This window comes from Elaeis guineensis, chromosome 7 (genome assembly GCF_000442705.2).
Source record: "Elaeis guineensis isolate ETL-2024a chromosome 7, EG11, whole genome shotgun sequence".
Classification (NCBI taxonomy): Eukaryota; Viridiplantae; Streptophyta; class Magnoliopsida; order Arecales; family Arecaceae; genus Elaeis; species Elaeis guineensis.
The window spans coordinates 90,607,958-90,625,333 of record NC_025999.2 but is presented as its reverse complement, the minus strand read 5'-3'; the positions used below and the strand labels follow the sequence as shown (position 1 = coordinate 90,625,333).

At 38.0% G+C, this 17,376-nt stretch overlaps 1 protein-coding gene across 2 annotated transcripts; it reads right to left on the bottom strand.

Annotated features, from left to right (window-relative positions):
• Nucleotides 1-542: 542 nt before the first annotated feature.
• LOC105048452 (actin-interacting protein 1-2) lies at nucleotides 543-17,168 on the bottom strand. Of its 2 annotated transcripts, none has more exons than XM_073260163.1 (7): nucleotides 16,631-17,168; nucleotides 12,793-12,954; nucleotides 11,301-11,487; nucleotides 6,708-7,133; nucleotides 5,756-6,163; nucleotides 1,123-1,417; nucleotides 543-1,048 (listed from the first exon to the last, which is right to left on the bottom strand). In XM_073260163.1, the coding sequence occupies exons 1-6, from the start codon at nucleotides 17,020-17,022 to the stop codon at nucleotides 1,163-1,165; spliced, it is 1,830 nt and encodes a 609-aa protein (XP_073116264.1). In that variant the 5' UTR covers nucleotides 17,023-17,168; the 3' UTR covers nucleotides 543-1,048; nucleotides 1,123-1,162. The 2 variants fall into 2 exon arrangements, with proteins under 2 accessions (XP_073116264.1, XP_073116265.1); XM_073260164.1 differs by having other exon boundaries at nucleotides 543-1,032.
• Between the last annotated feature and the right edge of the window lie 208 nt (nucleotides 17,169-17,376).

Below are 17,376 nucleotides of genomic sequence, written 5' to 3'. Positions count from 1 at the left end.
ATGTCTAATTGCCTTTACACGGTCGCTGCCTTATTCAAAGGATAAAGTTTTGAAACTGGATTTTGTATAAGAACCCCATTCAACATTACCTTTGAGAGACAAAAAACCACTTCTTGGAGGACCAGAAATATCATATTATACTAAAATAATAATAGCATATTATTATATTATTATATTATTATCATAATATAATAATATTATTATATATAATAGTATTATATTTTGCAATACATATAAAATTATTATTTATTATATTATTTAGATTAAGATATTAAAATAAATAATTTTAAAAATTAAAAATTCTTGATAGTACAAATAGTTACATAATTTAATTATTTGTAATATTCTTTATTATCATTTTTTTTCATATTAAAAAAAATTCTCAATTTAGATATCAAACATTTATTCAAGTTCTACTGCACTACACAAATATAATTATCAAATAATAAATAATTTTTTATCAAAAGCTTTATTGTTAAAAGCTCCATAGATGAAAGCTCTGCTGCCTATATCAATGCAAAACAAAGCCATACTAAACAATCTTAACTCATGTTTCTATAAAAAACTAGATGGCTTTATTTCATGCCATTGGTTTTGGCAAGAAAGCACAGAAAAGCAGCTGCTGCAATTCCCACACTGAAGGTTCTTCCGGCCTTCAAAGATGAACAGATTTCACGGCAAATTCCAGAGACACGTGCACTTTAACACAGACACACAAACACAGAGACCAATGGTTAAGACAGCCGATAGTGATCAAAGATTTAAAAAAAAAAAAAAACAAAAGACAAAAAACAGCAACAACACCACGAACAGATTTTACAAACCATCACATCTCGTCAAGATGCACCTCAAGCTCGCTGCCTTGGATGTCAAAATCCATGGGTTTTGATAGAGCAATAATGGCCTTATGTAAACATGGAACAAGCTAGTCTTTCAGAAATGGCAACCCTGCTAGCACACCAGTAATCCAGGCATGAGAGAAACCCTAGCTCCATCTAACCATCAATGAACATTACCATGAGATGTAGCCCTCTGACATATTTAACCCCTTCATTAATACAAGTGATCAGACATTGTAACAAGCAAAACCGATGACAAGAAACTGCAAAGCAAACTGCTTACTCGTTGATAAAGCCACACCAGGTCATGCTAAAGTGTTTCACTACTGCACCAGTCTCCACACACGGACACATGCATCCTCCCCTGCACTCACCACACTGTTTTCATCACTGAAAGTTAATCCATACACTCCTCCAAGGTGGGCTCCTTTGATTGTTATTCGGCTTGATGCAGGCTTATCCACTTCATATATGATCACACAAGTGTCTAGTGAGCCAGTAGCAATCAAACGGCTATCGGGAGACCATGCCAGGCAGTTTATGCGGGCAGTGTGGTACAACATGTTCTTTAGCTTCACCTGTTTACAGTATGTCAAAATCTCTTACCATGTTAACCAATACGCCACGTTTGCACATAGAACAGCAAAACTTCAGACACTATATTATAGTATCAGTGTCATGCCATCTTAAATTTGATGATTTTAAAATAAAACAGATGATATAAATCAAGCCCTCTAGTCTAAAAGAAAGAAATCTCGCAAGGTTCATGAAGAATGAATTTTCACTCACTCCAGATAATAAATGTGCTTCATGCTTGCAGGAATCTAAAAAAATCACCTTGTGCTAACTAAAAAATAAATTATACAATACCCTTAGTGGGGTGAATTATAAGATGATGATTGTCGAGAAACAACTGATGCTGCCAGGTTTGAGAAGAACTCTAGACATCCAAATCATACCACCTTCACATGTCAGTTGCATGTCATACAAGAGCACCAAAAGGCAAACAACTCAAGGATTGAAGCACACGATGCACTAGTTGGTGCATGTGTGCATCTTCTACCATATATAAAGAGAACAGACATCCAGCCATCAACCAGAGCTCTTGGCTGTTCCATCTTTTCACGTGCAATCACATGAGATGGGAACCATGCATGGGAGGAAACAGATGAAGGAAAAGGAAAAAAAAAAAAGTGTGGAAAATAGATAAAGCGAGGGAACAACATGGCCGGAATAAAGAGGAGCAATAACTGGAACTCATTTTCATAGCACGTCTCTAAAATATGTGTCTCTAACGCTAACAAGTTGTCAGAATAAAAGAGATGCAAGAGGTATCATGTTTTCAGTAGTTTTGTATTTTTATGTATTGGCTTGTGTACACCATGGAACAGCACGATACATAACAGCTTAGGTGCCATTTACTTGAAGAACATGTTTGCCCTCTGGAGTGTATGGAGTACATGGCACAATACCATGAGTGGCTCTAGTAATATATGGCCCTTCACGCTACCTATCGCACACATTAAGCAAGAAACAGATGAAGATGTCTATGCACCTCCTTGTAATTTCCTGCACATTTGGTTGCATTATTCTCAGTTTGTGTTCTATTTTATAAATGAATTGTATTATTTGTGTGTGCACATGCATTTCCTGTATGTTGTTTCCCAATATTCAAGCTTTTTCTTTGTTACACTTTATTTATTTTTTAGAGAAAGGTAGTTGACACTTGTGCATTGGACTTGTTAGATAATGCAGTGCATATAAAATGTCGGCTTGTTTATGATAAGCACTAATAAAAGAACTAAAAGTGACTAAGGGTGTGATGTAGTGCAACAAGGCGTTAAAATGGTTTGAAGTTATTTCCAACAAAGATCAAATTTAATATCCTGCAAAAAATAAAACTGCAGCGCCAACAATCCAGTGAAGAAGAATAGCAGGAGAAATAAGAGAGAATAGTAGAAAGGAAGAAATAAATTAATGAGAGAAGAAGAAGAAATAAAGAATATCATGGTTTCAAATCCCAGTAGGTTGTCCTAAGATGCCAGAAAGGTTACCATCCCATCCAAGTGTCAGGAGAGGACTATCCCACCATCGTCCTAGTGGCCCAATCGGTATGCCCTAGTATAGCACTTGTCCAGGTGTTGGGATGTGACTAGATAGGGGCACATCCTATTCCACAAGAAAATTAAGATGGCCCATCCCATAGGATTTAAAATCTTGCAAAAGAGAATAGGGGTAGAAAGATAAAAAAAGGCCAAGCCTAATCTAAATAAATCATTTTATTCATTCAAAATAAATCATGCATAATACTTTTTCATCCAACTAGAGATTGCCGACTCGAAACCAGATCCCATGCCACCAGCCTGCGGTACAAGTTGGTATACCCCGTACCGGGTCCGAATTGACACAGAAACAAGGAATGAACTGGGGAGGAAAAGAGAGAGAAAAAGAGGGAGAAGAGAGGAAGAGAGAGGGGGGAAGGAAAGGGAGGCCAACAAAGATGCGAACAGTGGCCCCCTAAGGGTCGCCGAGGCTTCTCAGGCTCCGCAGTTCTCCGTGAGAGAAAATGCAAGATGAGATATAAAGAGGGCAAGGAAGAAAAGAGGGAGTGGAAAGACCGCCAGATGGCTGTCATGGCCATCGGACGGCCCGAAATAGCTCCATGGCGGCCACGGGTTCAAAACAAGGGTTCATCCCTGTTTTGTCATATTTTTTAAAAAACATGATATACAATGAAGTCAGTAATGGATTTGCCATCCCAAAACCCACGGACTTCACTGTGTATCGTATTTTTTAAAAAATATAATGAAATAGGAGCAAACCCCTGTTTCAAACCTACAGCCGCTGTAGGACTACTTTGGATTGTCTAGTGGCCGCCCGACAGCTCTCAGACAACCTCCCCACCGCCTTTTACTCCTTCCTCTTCTCTCCCTTCCCCTCTCTCTTCTCGTATCTCGCAGAGGATCGGAGGCCCTCCGGTGGCCTCAGTGAGTCACCGTCGGCCTTCCTTCCCCTCCTCTCTCTCTTCCTCTCTTTCCTTCTCCCTTGCTCCATCTTTGCCAGCGTCCTGAATTGAATGTCTGAACTGCACCAATTAGCCACCAATGCGATTCAGCACACCTCGCACCGTCCGATTCAAGACGGCTCGGCAAACCTTGCATCCAACCCTAACATGCCCTTTTATAGACTTCACATGACTTGCTTTCCAAGCAAACTAGGTCTCTTGATAGGCAAGTAAATAATCCCAAAATATTTTCTAAAATATAAAATTTGAAATAGCACAAAAAAACCCTATGCAGGAAGGCACCAAAAACAACCAAAAATCAAATGCTAATGATTTCATGACTCGTCCAATGCAAGGTATACCCATTGTATGACTGTTTTACATCAATTTCACCTAAAATAGGACCCCAAGACCAATTCTAAAAATTACATAAACAAAAATTTCGAAAAATATAAAAATTGAAGTCCACTATTTTTTCATTCGCCATTAGGGTGCCAATAGGTAGGCCTATGCTAGTAGTTTAAAGGCCTAATTTACTAAAAAGGAAAAAAACACAGAACTGGCCTAGGCTTAGAGTACAGTCAAAAATGAATAGGGACTATAGCCAAAGCTAGTGAAAAATTAGGGTGGGAAAAAAAAAATAACCTGGGCCAACTTCATGTCTAGTATCTAAAGGTCAACATCAGGATAACAGGTTCTTGGGGCTGAGGTTTCAATAAATGCTGACATTAAGCTAGGCTTTGGTCAAAATCATTAGCACCATGAAAGTGGCTAGGAATTAAGAAAAAAGATTTTGAAAACATATATTAATGTGTCCAATGTTTATCTTCTAGCTAAGTCATGTACATTCTCAGGCTGTTACATATCAAGTGTTGTCTCATTTATTCATCTTAAGAACCAATCAGTTGGCAGGTTCTAGAAAAGATATAACGATATTATTGGGCACATAGTGCAACCAATCACAATGAACATTATCACAAATGCACAATGGATCACATGCGAAACCAAATAGCATTGTCAAAGGCACTCTTGGCGCTCACCTAGGTTCTTGAGTGACAGTTTTGAAACCCCTAAGTATCTCAACAAGCCTCGGATGAGGCAATTTTACTGAGGCGACACCTAGGGCTAGGTGACTGACTGGGATAGAACAACAGACATTAGGGCAGGCGCCTCACCAATATCCAGCACTATTCTTCCTATCCTATTTCACTCATTCTTTTAGATCTTTGTTAGCTTTAACTTGATGTAGATTTTAGTCCGTTGGAGCCTTCATAAATAAAGGGCTACTCCAAGATGTTCAGAAGTTTACTCTTTTGTGTTATGTTTGTTTAGAAACATGAAACATGTTTTGAGAAGTGGTATTTTGCTATCATGTTTCAACTTTGAAGCTAATTTAAGATGTCTAGTGGTTTATTTTTGTGGACATTTTGATTCAAAACATGTTATGGAAAGTGATGTCCTGATGTAGTGTTTTGAAAGATATGAACATGACATCTAACATCCATATCATTATGATTTAGGATGTTGAAACAAGAGTAATTAATCTTATTATATTTTTATTGTTTCCAGACAAATTATTTTTATTCCTAATGCAATTATTGAGCTTTTCATAAATAAGTGCCAGGCTTTCTTCAGGCAACTGCCTTTTGTGTGTCTAGTGTATCAGGCAATATGGAGGCTTTGTTGACTTAAGGGCACCTTTTGCTTTTGACAACCTTGGAACCAATCAATGTCCAAGAGAGGTTTCATGGTATTGTAAGTGCAATGCCACATGATAATCAACAAATGGAAATCGTAATGAAGGAAACAATTACAACTAATTATGATGAATGCAAACTGTCAATAACAAGAACCTGCATAGGTCCTACACAAGGAGCAAACAATGATGTTTAGAAGAGAGTACTAGTACTACCTCTCGAGATACACAATCCCATACCACAGCTTCTCGGTTAGCATCTGCTGAAGCAAACATGGAAGCATCTGGAGAGTAACGTATTACAGTAATACTACCTCGGTGTTTGTCAAGAACTGCTTCTTCCTTAAGACTGTCTCCATCGATGCTATAAATATGCAGTTTTCCATCTTGACCACCAACAATGGCCTCACTTCCATTAGGGGAAATTGTTGATGCTGTTGCACCATACCCAAGTTTAATGGTTGAAACTACTTGTAAACCCCGCAGCATGATAACTTCTGAATCAGTAGAAACCAAAGCAAGTGCAGGGATCTGAACTGCAAGGTTTAAATCCTTCGGCTGAGAGCCGACATCAACTGGTTCTGCATTGCCACATTGGTCTCCGTTTAGAGGAATCCTCCAGACCTGTTTTTGAGAAAGAAACATCAGTGGAGAAAAGGAAAAAAGATGATATTCAGTGTAGAATGCAAGTAAATGCTCCATTAGCTGACTCGTAGTAGTGATGTTATGATTTAAGAAGAAGGAGAAAGGAGTTCGGAGAGGGAGAACCCCGGAGTCACATGATATGCTATCTACATGGTAGCAACATCGCCTCTCTCGACAGAAAAGCAGTGCTAGATCCATTTTTCACATATACTTTAATAGATTCATGTCCTCTTTTGACTAGGATAGAATGTGAAAAATGAAAGGTCATCACTGCAATTGTTTGTTAGGGCATGCTTCTTTCTTGACAATTGAAATAAATCCTGTTCTCGGGTTTTTATCAACACAGGCAGGAATTGAGTATTGAAAATTGTCTCGGAAATTTTCAAACCAAAGTTTCATAAGATGCCAATTATAAAAATGCAGATATTAAGTGAACAAAGTCTACCAGCAGATATCTATAATGCAGATACTCATCCCAAAATTAGCAGAGAATGTACAAGAAAGTGCACATGTTATTGCTCACCTTATTGTCAAAACCCGCTGTAACAAGCTCTTCTTCAACTGCAGCAAAACATTTAATTTGAGTATTATCCTTTCTCACCAACCTACCACCATATCCAATGCTCTGTATCCATCGTATAATAACACCATCATAGCTGCTGGACAAGATTACTTTCTCACCACTTTGAAGAGTACAAGCTAAAGCAGTGATGCTCTTCATATGTCCAGAAAATGAAATTGGCGTTTTATCTGGATGACTTGCTGAATATATGTTTATCATACCACCAAGAGAAACTGTGACAAGATGGTCATTCTGCCACAGGCAACCAACAAGCATGTCATCCAATCCACCTGAGCCAGGAGAAGCCAATGTTCTTTTCACTTTCCCGTTTCCATCCTCCATAATCTCCCATATTTTGGCAGTTTTGTCAGCAGAAACTGTCAGGACCTACATGCAGTTCTGTTAGGGAATTTCTTATGACAAATATTATCATATTAAGAAGGAAATGAATTAGCAGACTATGTACCACGCATGCCAAAGACAGAGTAAATCATAAGAACGGACATGCTCAAGAAAACTGGAAACAGATACAAGAATAGGAGGAGAGAGAGTTTTGACATAATGCAGTGTGTGGGACCAGGAACTGTTCACTGTAAGTCAGAAACCTAAAGCTGATTGAGATACTGCACTCTGTAACAAGAGAATGCATTGAAAAACATTGGAAATTACAGAGCATGCCGATACAATAAGCTTCCCCGAAAATGGTCAATCATTTGAGCTCAGGAAGGGATACACTGATTGAGCATGATTGGAGCCCAAAGTGGAACTAAGCATGCATACCCTTGGTGAACTAGAAGCACTCTATCAGGTCACCAGAGGCATTAATACTCATAATTTAAGTTTATTATGATGTAAAAATCCATAATAACCTACTTAGTTCAAGCCATACACCTAGTATGTAAGTTTGTCAATCCAACTTGCTTCCAATTCTTCAGTTTCGTTTCATGTCCAGCTTGGACAATTGGAAAATTGAATACAATACCAATGATTAGAATGTATCCAGCTTCTTAACATCATGTAACTTAGAAATGCATTATGAACCAAGACAATCTAAAATCAGATGCTTCTTTTCTTTACAGAGAAATAGATCTGAGACTAATGAAGAACAAGTAAACACTTCTCAACTTCCTGAGATTTTGCACTCCAAAAAAAATAGTAATTTCAGAAAGCTGACTTTGATTTCCGGCACAGCAGGCCCTACCATGGGGTAGTTACTCCAAGCCACAAACCAATTAACACGATTCATAAGGCAAAGAGGCGAATGAAAAATTGCAAAAATAAAAATAAAAATAAGAGGTTATAACTGCTCTCGAGTAATGTTTTCCTTTTTGAGTTAAATCCACAGAGAGGATAAACCTGCCAAATCTAATCTTACATTAGGTCTGAATCAGTATACCGGGAATTGGTTAATCAAAGAAATTAATTGCATCAAGGAATGTTTAATATCTTTGCTAATGATTTCTTAACAAGGAAGAGGAGAAACCAGAAATGTTATTCTACCTCTGAATGTAATCTGGCTCGACATGAAATATGATTCTCCTTTTGTGGAGTAACAGAATTCCTTGTCCTACACTCAATACTAAAATCATCCATACCTAAAGAACATATGTTAACTCGATATATGAACTTACGAAGGAATCAAAGTACAAAAAGGATCCATAAAGTCCAATAGAGAAAGATCCTTAAAGCATATCAAAGAAAACTCCTAGAAACTCCAAGACTTCATAATTGAGCCTAAAATTAAAACAAAGCACTTTGACAATATTACTCATTAAACCCACAAGAATACTAAATTTTTTTTAATAATTTTCATAAATACATGTTATTTTAACTCCTAGAAAGAAATGCAAGAAGAAAGAAAGTAACTTTTATTTGGATCCTATGTTAAATTGTACTCCTACATGAAACAGATTCCTATTTGAAGACTCCTATAGAAAACAATCTTGCATAAAGTTGAGCTCGTAGGTGAATGATTTTTGCATGAAAAAGAATATATATGCAAAACAATTTCAAATGGATCCCTAATTCAAGCAAAGAAAAAACAGATTTAAATTTCTACTGTTTTCTTCCACAGATGAGGATTCTACCAAGCAGAATTTTATCTAACATGATATTAGTAAAGAAATCAAATTCAAACCCATATTTTTTCAATCAAATCCTGGATCCAAGGGGCTCAGGGAACCATGAAAACAAGATTTGTTACTTCTGTTCTTGAACACTTTCCTATTCTTATGTTATATTCAGTTCATAAACTTGAAGAATTGAAGAAACAGATAACAAAGAGGAGCTGCTTTTGAGAAAACTCAAATCATCATGAGCAGAAACTAGCCACTTAATCACCTTCCATTTAAATGGTATGATCAGTTACTCCACCAAGAAGTTTTAGTATATCACCAAGACGCAAAAAAAAAAAAAAAAAAAAAAAACGTTTTTATAAAAGTTTATAAAGAAACTAATTGCAAGAACAAGCAAGACTCCTTTTTACAAATCACCTCCCATTCCTAACTTTAGACTCAGTCTAGCTTCACAACTTCATAACCTTTCCAAGACACGTTATTTTCATACCTTTAGCAAAAAATAGAATAAACCATAGAAAAAGCAAGGACTGTAGCAAGGCCTATCCATCATTTAAGATGATGAGAGCTTAATAACCAGAATCTGCACTTAGATACAGTTGGCCCAGTGTCTTGCTTGCATATTTGCACATACTCTGGCATGCTTGCAGTTAACTCATTTATCAACTTTAATTTTCTTACTTTCATATACAAGGATCATCTTTGACTATATGTTCAAGATCCATGTATTCTGTGTTTTCTGAAGAACCACCACCAGACAAGCATGTTTTCTTACTTTATATTACTCAATCTTGCTTTGTGTTAACATTTTCTAGGTGGTTGCACTTATGTTTACCCCCCCACCTAATTTTGCTCCCACATCCTCTCTTCCAGACAAGCTATTTATGATGAGCGATGTACTTTAAAATGGTGAGAGGCCATCGGCAGCCTCAATAGTTACAGGTCCTTCTCTCTTCGTTGATATCCACAGAAAAGAAACAGAAAAAGAAATCCTAGGCAGCACTAAAAAGGTGTGACTTGTTGTAGTTCTGCAACCCCCACCCCCTTACCACCACAAGAAAATTGGTCTTCTGATTTCTTGTTGTGCGAAGATGTCTGCAGAGAATCTGAACCTGCAATCATGGTTGCAAGAGGAGTCTAGATAGAAAAGAATATACTCTGTTTTTCCACACATGCATCCTAGGACTGTTTCACACTGTGGACTTCCTTTTTACCACTCTGTCTGGCTGAGTATAATGGAAAAAGCTCCTACTTGGCTGGATATGGGTGCATGAACCATACAACTGGCATGCTACCTCTTCCATTTTAAGGTTTCCTTCTAGGAAACCATCACATAGCAGGTCACTAACAGGTTGCTCCAGAGGCATACCTACTTATAAAATCACTTTACATGCTTCTGCATTGAGTGGTTCAATATCAATAAGAGAAACAATCATGAGAGATGAGACCAATAGTCCTGGAATAAAGATTTTCGAATTGATGGTATTCCTTCCCATCAATGAGCCCACAATGATGATATTCAATGACAGGGAGGCCTTTGCCTTTGTATCACATCTGTCAGCAGAACATGCTCCATATGATGCAATCTTTGATCCCCATCAAGGCATCAATTCCTAATAGAGTAATTAATACCTCCCAAGACGCCCTAACTCCTAAAGTGCCCAAAAATAGTGCAAATTGCAATCATCATATTGTTTCAATGGTATCGAGTGTTTGACATGTTATATGAAGCACCTACACGCCCTTCTTCTACTACTGCAGGTTAAATTAATAATGACATCCATCATCAATAGATAATAGTGTCATACATCAAAAACAAAAAAATTCCAACAAGTTTTTGCAATTAAATTGAAGTTAATGATCTAGCATCACAATTTTAAAATTGATTGATAAGTTTTTTGTTTTCTTATTATAATTTTTAATTAAGCATATACTTTATCACTACTAACCTTTACCTGAGATAAGTGCATGCCAAATCCCATACCTGTATTTGTTTACCAGATCTTTAGACCAATTGTTCAAGGAATTAACTTTACTTTCAAAATTTAAAATATGAAGCCAACAAGTAGACCATGGAATAAATCATATATGCCATCAAATAGACTAAATAGTATTAATGAATTAGATAATATTAATGAATTAGACTTATTTTTATCATGAAAAAAATTAAGGTTAAACTCTTTTATTTGCTTTGTATCTTTCATACACATGCAAGCATAATAGTAAGTTTGTGAAATGATTACAATGCCAAAAAATTTGCATATTAGTTACAAGAAACACCACAAAAGGCACCCACAAAAATTTACTCATAGAAGATCCACCTGATTAGTGCATGCTAAAGAAGTGATGAACATAGTTTACCAAGAGAACGGATCATCCAAGTAAACTGTTTGTATAGAAAATTTAACTTTCAGAAATAATATTGAACGTAATAAAAACCAAGATTGTCAGATAATAGCTGAAAGGAACAAAAAGTTACTTGTTTACTATCAGTGCTCCAGCTAACAGCATATATGCTTCCTTTGTGGCCATCCTCCATGGACAACTCTCCAATCTTTTCTCCTGTCTTTCCATCATATATTATACCCTTCTTATCTGAGCTGACACTAATAAACTTAGTTCCATCAGGAGAAAACCGTACACAATTAACAAAGTTTGAGTGTTCCCTGCAATTCAAAGAAAATGAAAATGTCACAAAATTTGTAATTCTACACCGTCAACGTAACTCCACTAAATCTTGATAAGATCTTCCGAAAAAATTTAACCCTCAGACAGTAGTCATTGGCAAGAGGGTGAGCCTTGGCACAAAGGTTGCTCCATTGTGACTTGGATTTCATAGATTTGAAACATGGAAACAACATCTCCGCACTTGGGGGTGAGGCTATGTACATCTGACCCTCCCTAGAACCCCCAATGGTGGGAGCCTCATGCATTGGGCCACCTATTTTTCTAATAGTAGTCATTGGTAGTGCTCTTATGGTCGCTCTGCTCACCTTGAGGATGTGTTAATGATCATATTTTTTTTTTCTTTCTTAGCCTTCTAGTGGAAATTTCATCCTTTTTACATAGACATATGCATATCTATGTGAATGTATGTCTATATATATGTTATATATGTATGAATATACATGTACACATATTTACAAAGGTATATATGAGATAACACAACATAGAAGAATATGTATGTATGTATGTATGTGCATTTGTGTACATATGTTTCTTTGATTAAATAAGCTAATGCAGGGGTGAACATGTGAACAAGGTAAGGTTCACTTTGAGGTCTGCACTGAGTGTTCCTTTTGTACATGTTTCTTCCTTATACATGTTTATGTGCCTTGATTTTGTAATGGTTGTTTATTTCTGTTCTTTTATCTTTAGATTCCAATCCTTGCTATGTTAATCTACTGCATGCATAAAAATGCAAGTTGATGATAGTAGCAGTAGTATGAGTAAAGAGTGATTTGATAAAGAGAATTCAAGGTGAAGCAGATCACATACTATTACATATTCATATGGTGACTCTGCATGGTATATCCACAGTAAGGTGCCTTATGTATATGCTTCACACGTGCAAGAGACCAGATGTTTATTCCCCATTTACAATATTGTGATAATATACACATTAGTATTCAGATAATACAAGCGCGTGCGCATATACATACATACATATGAGTAAAGAGTGATTTGATAAAGAGAATTCAAGGTGAAGCAGATCACATACTATTACATATTCATATGGTGACTCTGCATGGTATATCCACAGTAAGGTGCCTTATGTATATGCTTCACACGTGCAAGAGACCAGATGTTTATTCCCCATTTACAATATTGTGATTATATACACATTAGTATTCAGATAATACAAGCGCGTGCGCATATACATACATACATATATGACAAGATTTAGCCAGTTGCATTTCAAAGGACAAAAATAAAGCATCTGATGATCATCATAAAGGTTTGTAACAGACCTTTGAGAGAGCTTGAATTTAAATGGTGGCCCTTCATAGAAATTAACCAGGAAATCTTCTCCACAAGTGACAATGCGGAATGGTCTGGTTGGCTTAAATGCACAACTCAATACCCTCCTCGAGTGTCCATCAAATTCCCCAACATTGGTGCCTGAATCCCACCTAGACAACATAAAAGTTCCCAAGCTTATGCAATCAGCTAGTGCTCAATATGTATACTCAGCACAACTAGAAATAATACATGAAATATGGAAGACTAGCAAAGATTAGACTTCATGAATAGTGTCTGTTCTCCATTGTGATAGAAACATTGATGCACAAAGAAGAAAAAGCAGATTAGTGAAAAAATAAATAGAAACATCAAAAGTATTTACCTAGCAAACCAACCATCTGAGCATTATCATCAAAGGAAAACATCAAATACCCGATAAGGGTGAAGTCACCACCCAATCCATTTTTACTGCCATTTTATGCTTAGTCCTTACATTGTTAGCATATTTTGTTTAGTCCCTTGCACACAGCTAGGCCTGTTCTTATACAAAGTTATGCCTTTTTCTAAGACCCGCTTACACACACACACACACACGCACGCACGCACGCACACACATGCATGGGCAAGAGTTAAGAAAATGGCCATTGAAATGAAGGGCCAAATGGCTATTGAAATCAAGGGCCAAGAATAAAAGCCAACCAATAGGGCCTAAATTTTAGATGGCAGTCAATACAACGCTGGATCTCCATTTATCCAAAAAAAAGGAAGTCACAAAAGGCATGACATTTTGCACCTAGCTCAGTTTAAGCTAACAGATAATTAAACCACTTGTGCACATCCAAACAAGCGCCCATCAAAGCTTTTAAACATAATGTATCTACATGGGTAAAAAAAAGGATTGCTATGCTGGTATCGGGCCCGAACCAGTTGCTTGAGAGATGATTTGGTACACCTTCATGCTGTTCCATGCTAGACCCCCGACACAACAAAGATGGCAGAGGCGAGCAACAATAGGAGAAAAGAAGAGAGAGAGAAAAGTGGGAGAGGGAGGGAGAAGGCCGGTGGATGCTGGCAGAGCACGTCCCAACATGGCAAAGAGGGCTAGAAAGGGCTGGGGAGCCGCACAGAGGGGCGGAAGGGCTCCACCTCCGAGACCCCTATTTAGATGAAATAGGGGAAAAGAAGGCAGAGCCCCTCCACTTAAAATTTTAGAAAATAAAACGAGGCCCCATCTGGGAACTATTTCAAACAAAACAAGAGGACCAAAGACTAAGCCCCTCCACTCCTCCGCATGGCTCCCTAGCCCTCCACCAGCCCCTCCCCCCCAACCCTCCCTCTCACGACCCTCTCTCTCATTTCCTCTCTTTCCTTTTCCCTGTCCCCCTCGTTCTCTAGTTTCTCAATTTGATTGCCAGAACCATCCCAGTCCACCACCATTATGCTTGGTACGCCTCGAACAGGGCAATTCATGATGGTTCCACATTCCTCAAATAAAAGTTAATAACAAACGAAGGGTTTTAGTGAGACTAGATTTTTTAAACAAACTTTTTCTTTTTCTTTGGAAAAAGAGGAGTGAGACCCACCCACACTATAATTAGTCAAGAATTTTAGGGATGCACCACCCAAGAACCAAACCGAGAATCTCTAATTGCTAAACAGAAAGGTATGACCATTGGGGCAAGCCCCAACTCACAACAAAACATCTTTATTAATATTGGCTGCCCATATAAGATGATTTGGTTATGGTATTAACCAGTATGTCATATCCCATTTCTACACAATTAGCATTATTGCTTATTGGTCAAGGTGCGATATCACAAAACTTATGAAATGTGACAACCAATTTTCAACCTCAAAAAAGAACTCAATGAATTGTTATTGAAATTTGGACAAGACAATTTCAGCATTAACATGAACCTTGATTGAATATATAGTTGATTATGAAATTGTAAGCCGTTAAGCAAAATGTCTTACAGCTAATTAAATAGTCCAAAAAAAAAAGGGTAGAATGAAATTGGCAACATATAGTGCATTGTTGCAAGTATTTGGACCCAAGCCAAAATTTCAAAGATGTATTCAAGCATCCTAGAAGATTGAATATCTCAAATGAATCACATAGTTTTTCTAATCAAAGAAGTTATCACAGCATACGTTAGCTAGTTTGTTTTCCAGTTAAAATATGAAATTCAAGTAACATTCAAGTATAATAAGATATGAATGATCCACATGCTAGTTGATTTTTTAAAAAATACAAAACTTATAGATAGGGATGACCAAGAGGTTGGTTTAGCCTATGGCTCATCAAGCCAGACCGCACTTGGGTGTACATTCATCTAAGAGAACCTGGCATCATGTCAAGGTGGGTTCAACTTCTATAGCACAAGTCAAATTTGAGCTTGGTATTGGCTGCCCTTAGTGTGCTCGAAGCCTTGCTCAAAATACAAATTTTACAATTGGTAGGTGCATTTCCAGTTTTTTAAATTCCTCCACTGCTTATCCTTGTCATGTCTCATCACTTTCCTCATTTTCCCTCAAAAAAGTTGCCCGGGCCAACACGACACACGATCAACCATCCCAAGTGCTTATTTTTGATCGTTGTCTCATGCACTTATTTCTGCCTAAATCATTAATGGATTTACACCACACCCATTGCAGCAACATTATCCTGCTATGGTCATCAGAAGCTTTTATCCATAAAACAAAAAGCATAGGCACACACAATTGCATAACATGAATAGCTATTTTAGAAACCTTAAACAGACTCAATTATTATTTCTCTAACTTGTGTATATTATAGTCATTAAACAACAACAAACAATTCATTTTCATCTTAATTATTTATGAATTATAAACCTAATTTTTCCTCATTATTAAAATAATTGATCATAGAGCTTCCTGAAGTAGAGTTCCCTTCTCTCAAGGAAAGATTAACTATCTTAGAAATAGGTACGTGGTAGATTCTCAGCGAGTCAAACTGAATAGTATGGCTTTGATTGGCAGCCCAAAGGGAGCTGCAGAGTATCCATTGCAAAGATTTACTTTAAACACTTTCAAAGTATTAGAAGTTATTCATCAAATATTAGAGAAATATTTCAAAATTTAACGTGATGTACCCCCAGATCTACATTTAGAATGTCTAAAGTTCTTTTCAGCCACTCATTTAATCCCCTGATGTCTGATGCTGACTTATTTGAAGATGTAATCATGATTTGGGAGAATAAAAAGTTCCAAGTAATCTGAAGAAAATATTTTTTTCTATTCTAATTTAGAGAAGAAGAAATCAGGAAATCATCTGAAGGATAGCGAAATTTAGATTAATAAGTTCTTCCATATGAGCATCAGCGCAAAAACTCTGAATTGAAACTACCCAACTGAAACTACCACTTTCTTTTAAACCTACCATAACTCTGTTCCAAGAATAAGACGGATATCAGGACCAACAATAATGGTAGTAGTAATAATAATAATAATAATAATAATAATAATAATGAGCTAGACCGAATTATCAAGAATCTAATCAGGGTAGAGATCAAATCAGAAATCATGAGTCAAGGAAGCGATCAAAGGGAGAAGGGAGATCACATTAAAGCGCGGACCAAGGACTTGCCCTCCAATTATCACCACCTTCTCAAATCCATCATAATTCAGTTCCGACCAATCAGATAGAGCAAAGGGATCGCGGTCAAAAGAAACCCTAGACCTAACAATCAACAAAATGGCCAATATGTAGAAATCGAATGAGGAAAAAAAAAAAGTCAAGAAGCTCTCAAGTCGTAGAAGTCCACTCGGAAAGCATAAATCAAGAAAGTGATCGTATCTCAAATGGGAGAGGGAGGGGGAGCTCACATGAAAGCGCGGACGAAGGACTTTCCCTTGCCGTCCCCGGAGGCGACGATCCGGAGGCCGTCGGGGGACCACTGGAGGTCGTCGATGCGGCCTGAGAGGACGCGGAACTCGTTCTTGAGGACGCGGTCGCCGTGACGGCCCCAGATCCGGACGGTGCCGGAGACGTCGGCGGAGGCGACCCACTCGCCGTTAGGGGAGAAGCGGGCGACAGTGGCCTGGTAGGCGTGCTCACCGTAGATGGACGCCTCCAGGGGGGCGTCGAGGCGGCGGATGATCACCGACCGTCCGTTGGTGTAGACGATGGAGTTGGTCTTTGGGTCGCCGGAGATCAGGATCCCGCGGCCGCGCTCCGTCGAGGGCGCGCACGCGTACGTCTCCGAGAGCTCCGCCATCCGGGGACCGAGGAGAAATGGAAGAAGAAGAGAGCGGAGTGAGGACGTTACGGTTAACGATGCTGCTTCCCCCTTATATATTGAGCCGGGATGACCTCCGGTTAAGGAGCCGGTTCGTTTAGGTGAGACCCATCTTATTCATGTACATGTCCAGCGATTCCTGTCGCATCGCCTCTCTCTCTTCTTGCGTGCATCTGGTGGCGCTACTCGTTACGATGCGCAAGAACGAGAGAGATAATGGTTCGAAGAAAAGCATATGATAGCCAACCGAAAAAGAACTTGCATGATGAATGGCCACGTCTCTGACCTATGGATGAAATATTTCCATAGTCGGAACGTATGCACAAAAATTCA

What these genes read in the sequence shown, in the direction of transcription:
- LOC105048452 (XM_073260163.1), bottom strand. Translation starts at nt 17,022, where the DNA reads ATGGCGGAGCTCTCGGAGACGTACGCGTGCGCGCCCTCGACGGAGCGC. An exon ending in GGAGCACTGATAGTAAACAA is followed by an intron (nt 7,134 to 11,300) that starts GTAACTTTTTGT and finishes AACTGCATGTAG; the next exon opens with GTCCTGACAGTTTCTGCTGA. An exon ending in GGGATTGTGTATCTCGAGAG is followed by an intron (nt 1,418 to 5,755) that starts GTAGTACTAGTA and finishes TACTGTAAACAG; the next exon opens with GTGAAGCTAAAGAACATGTT.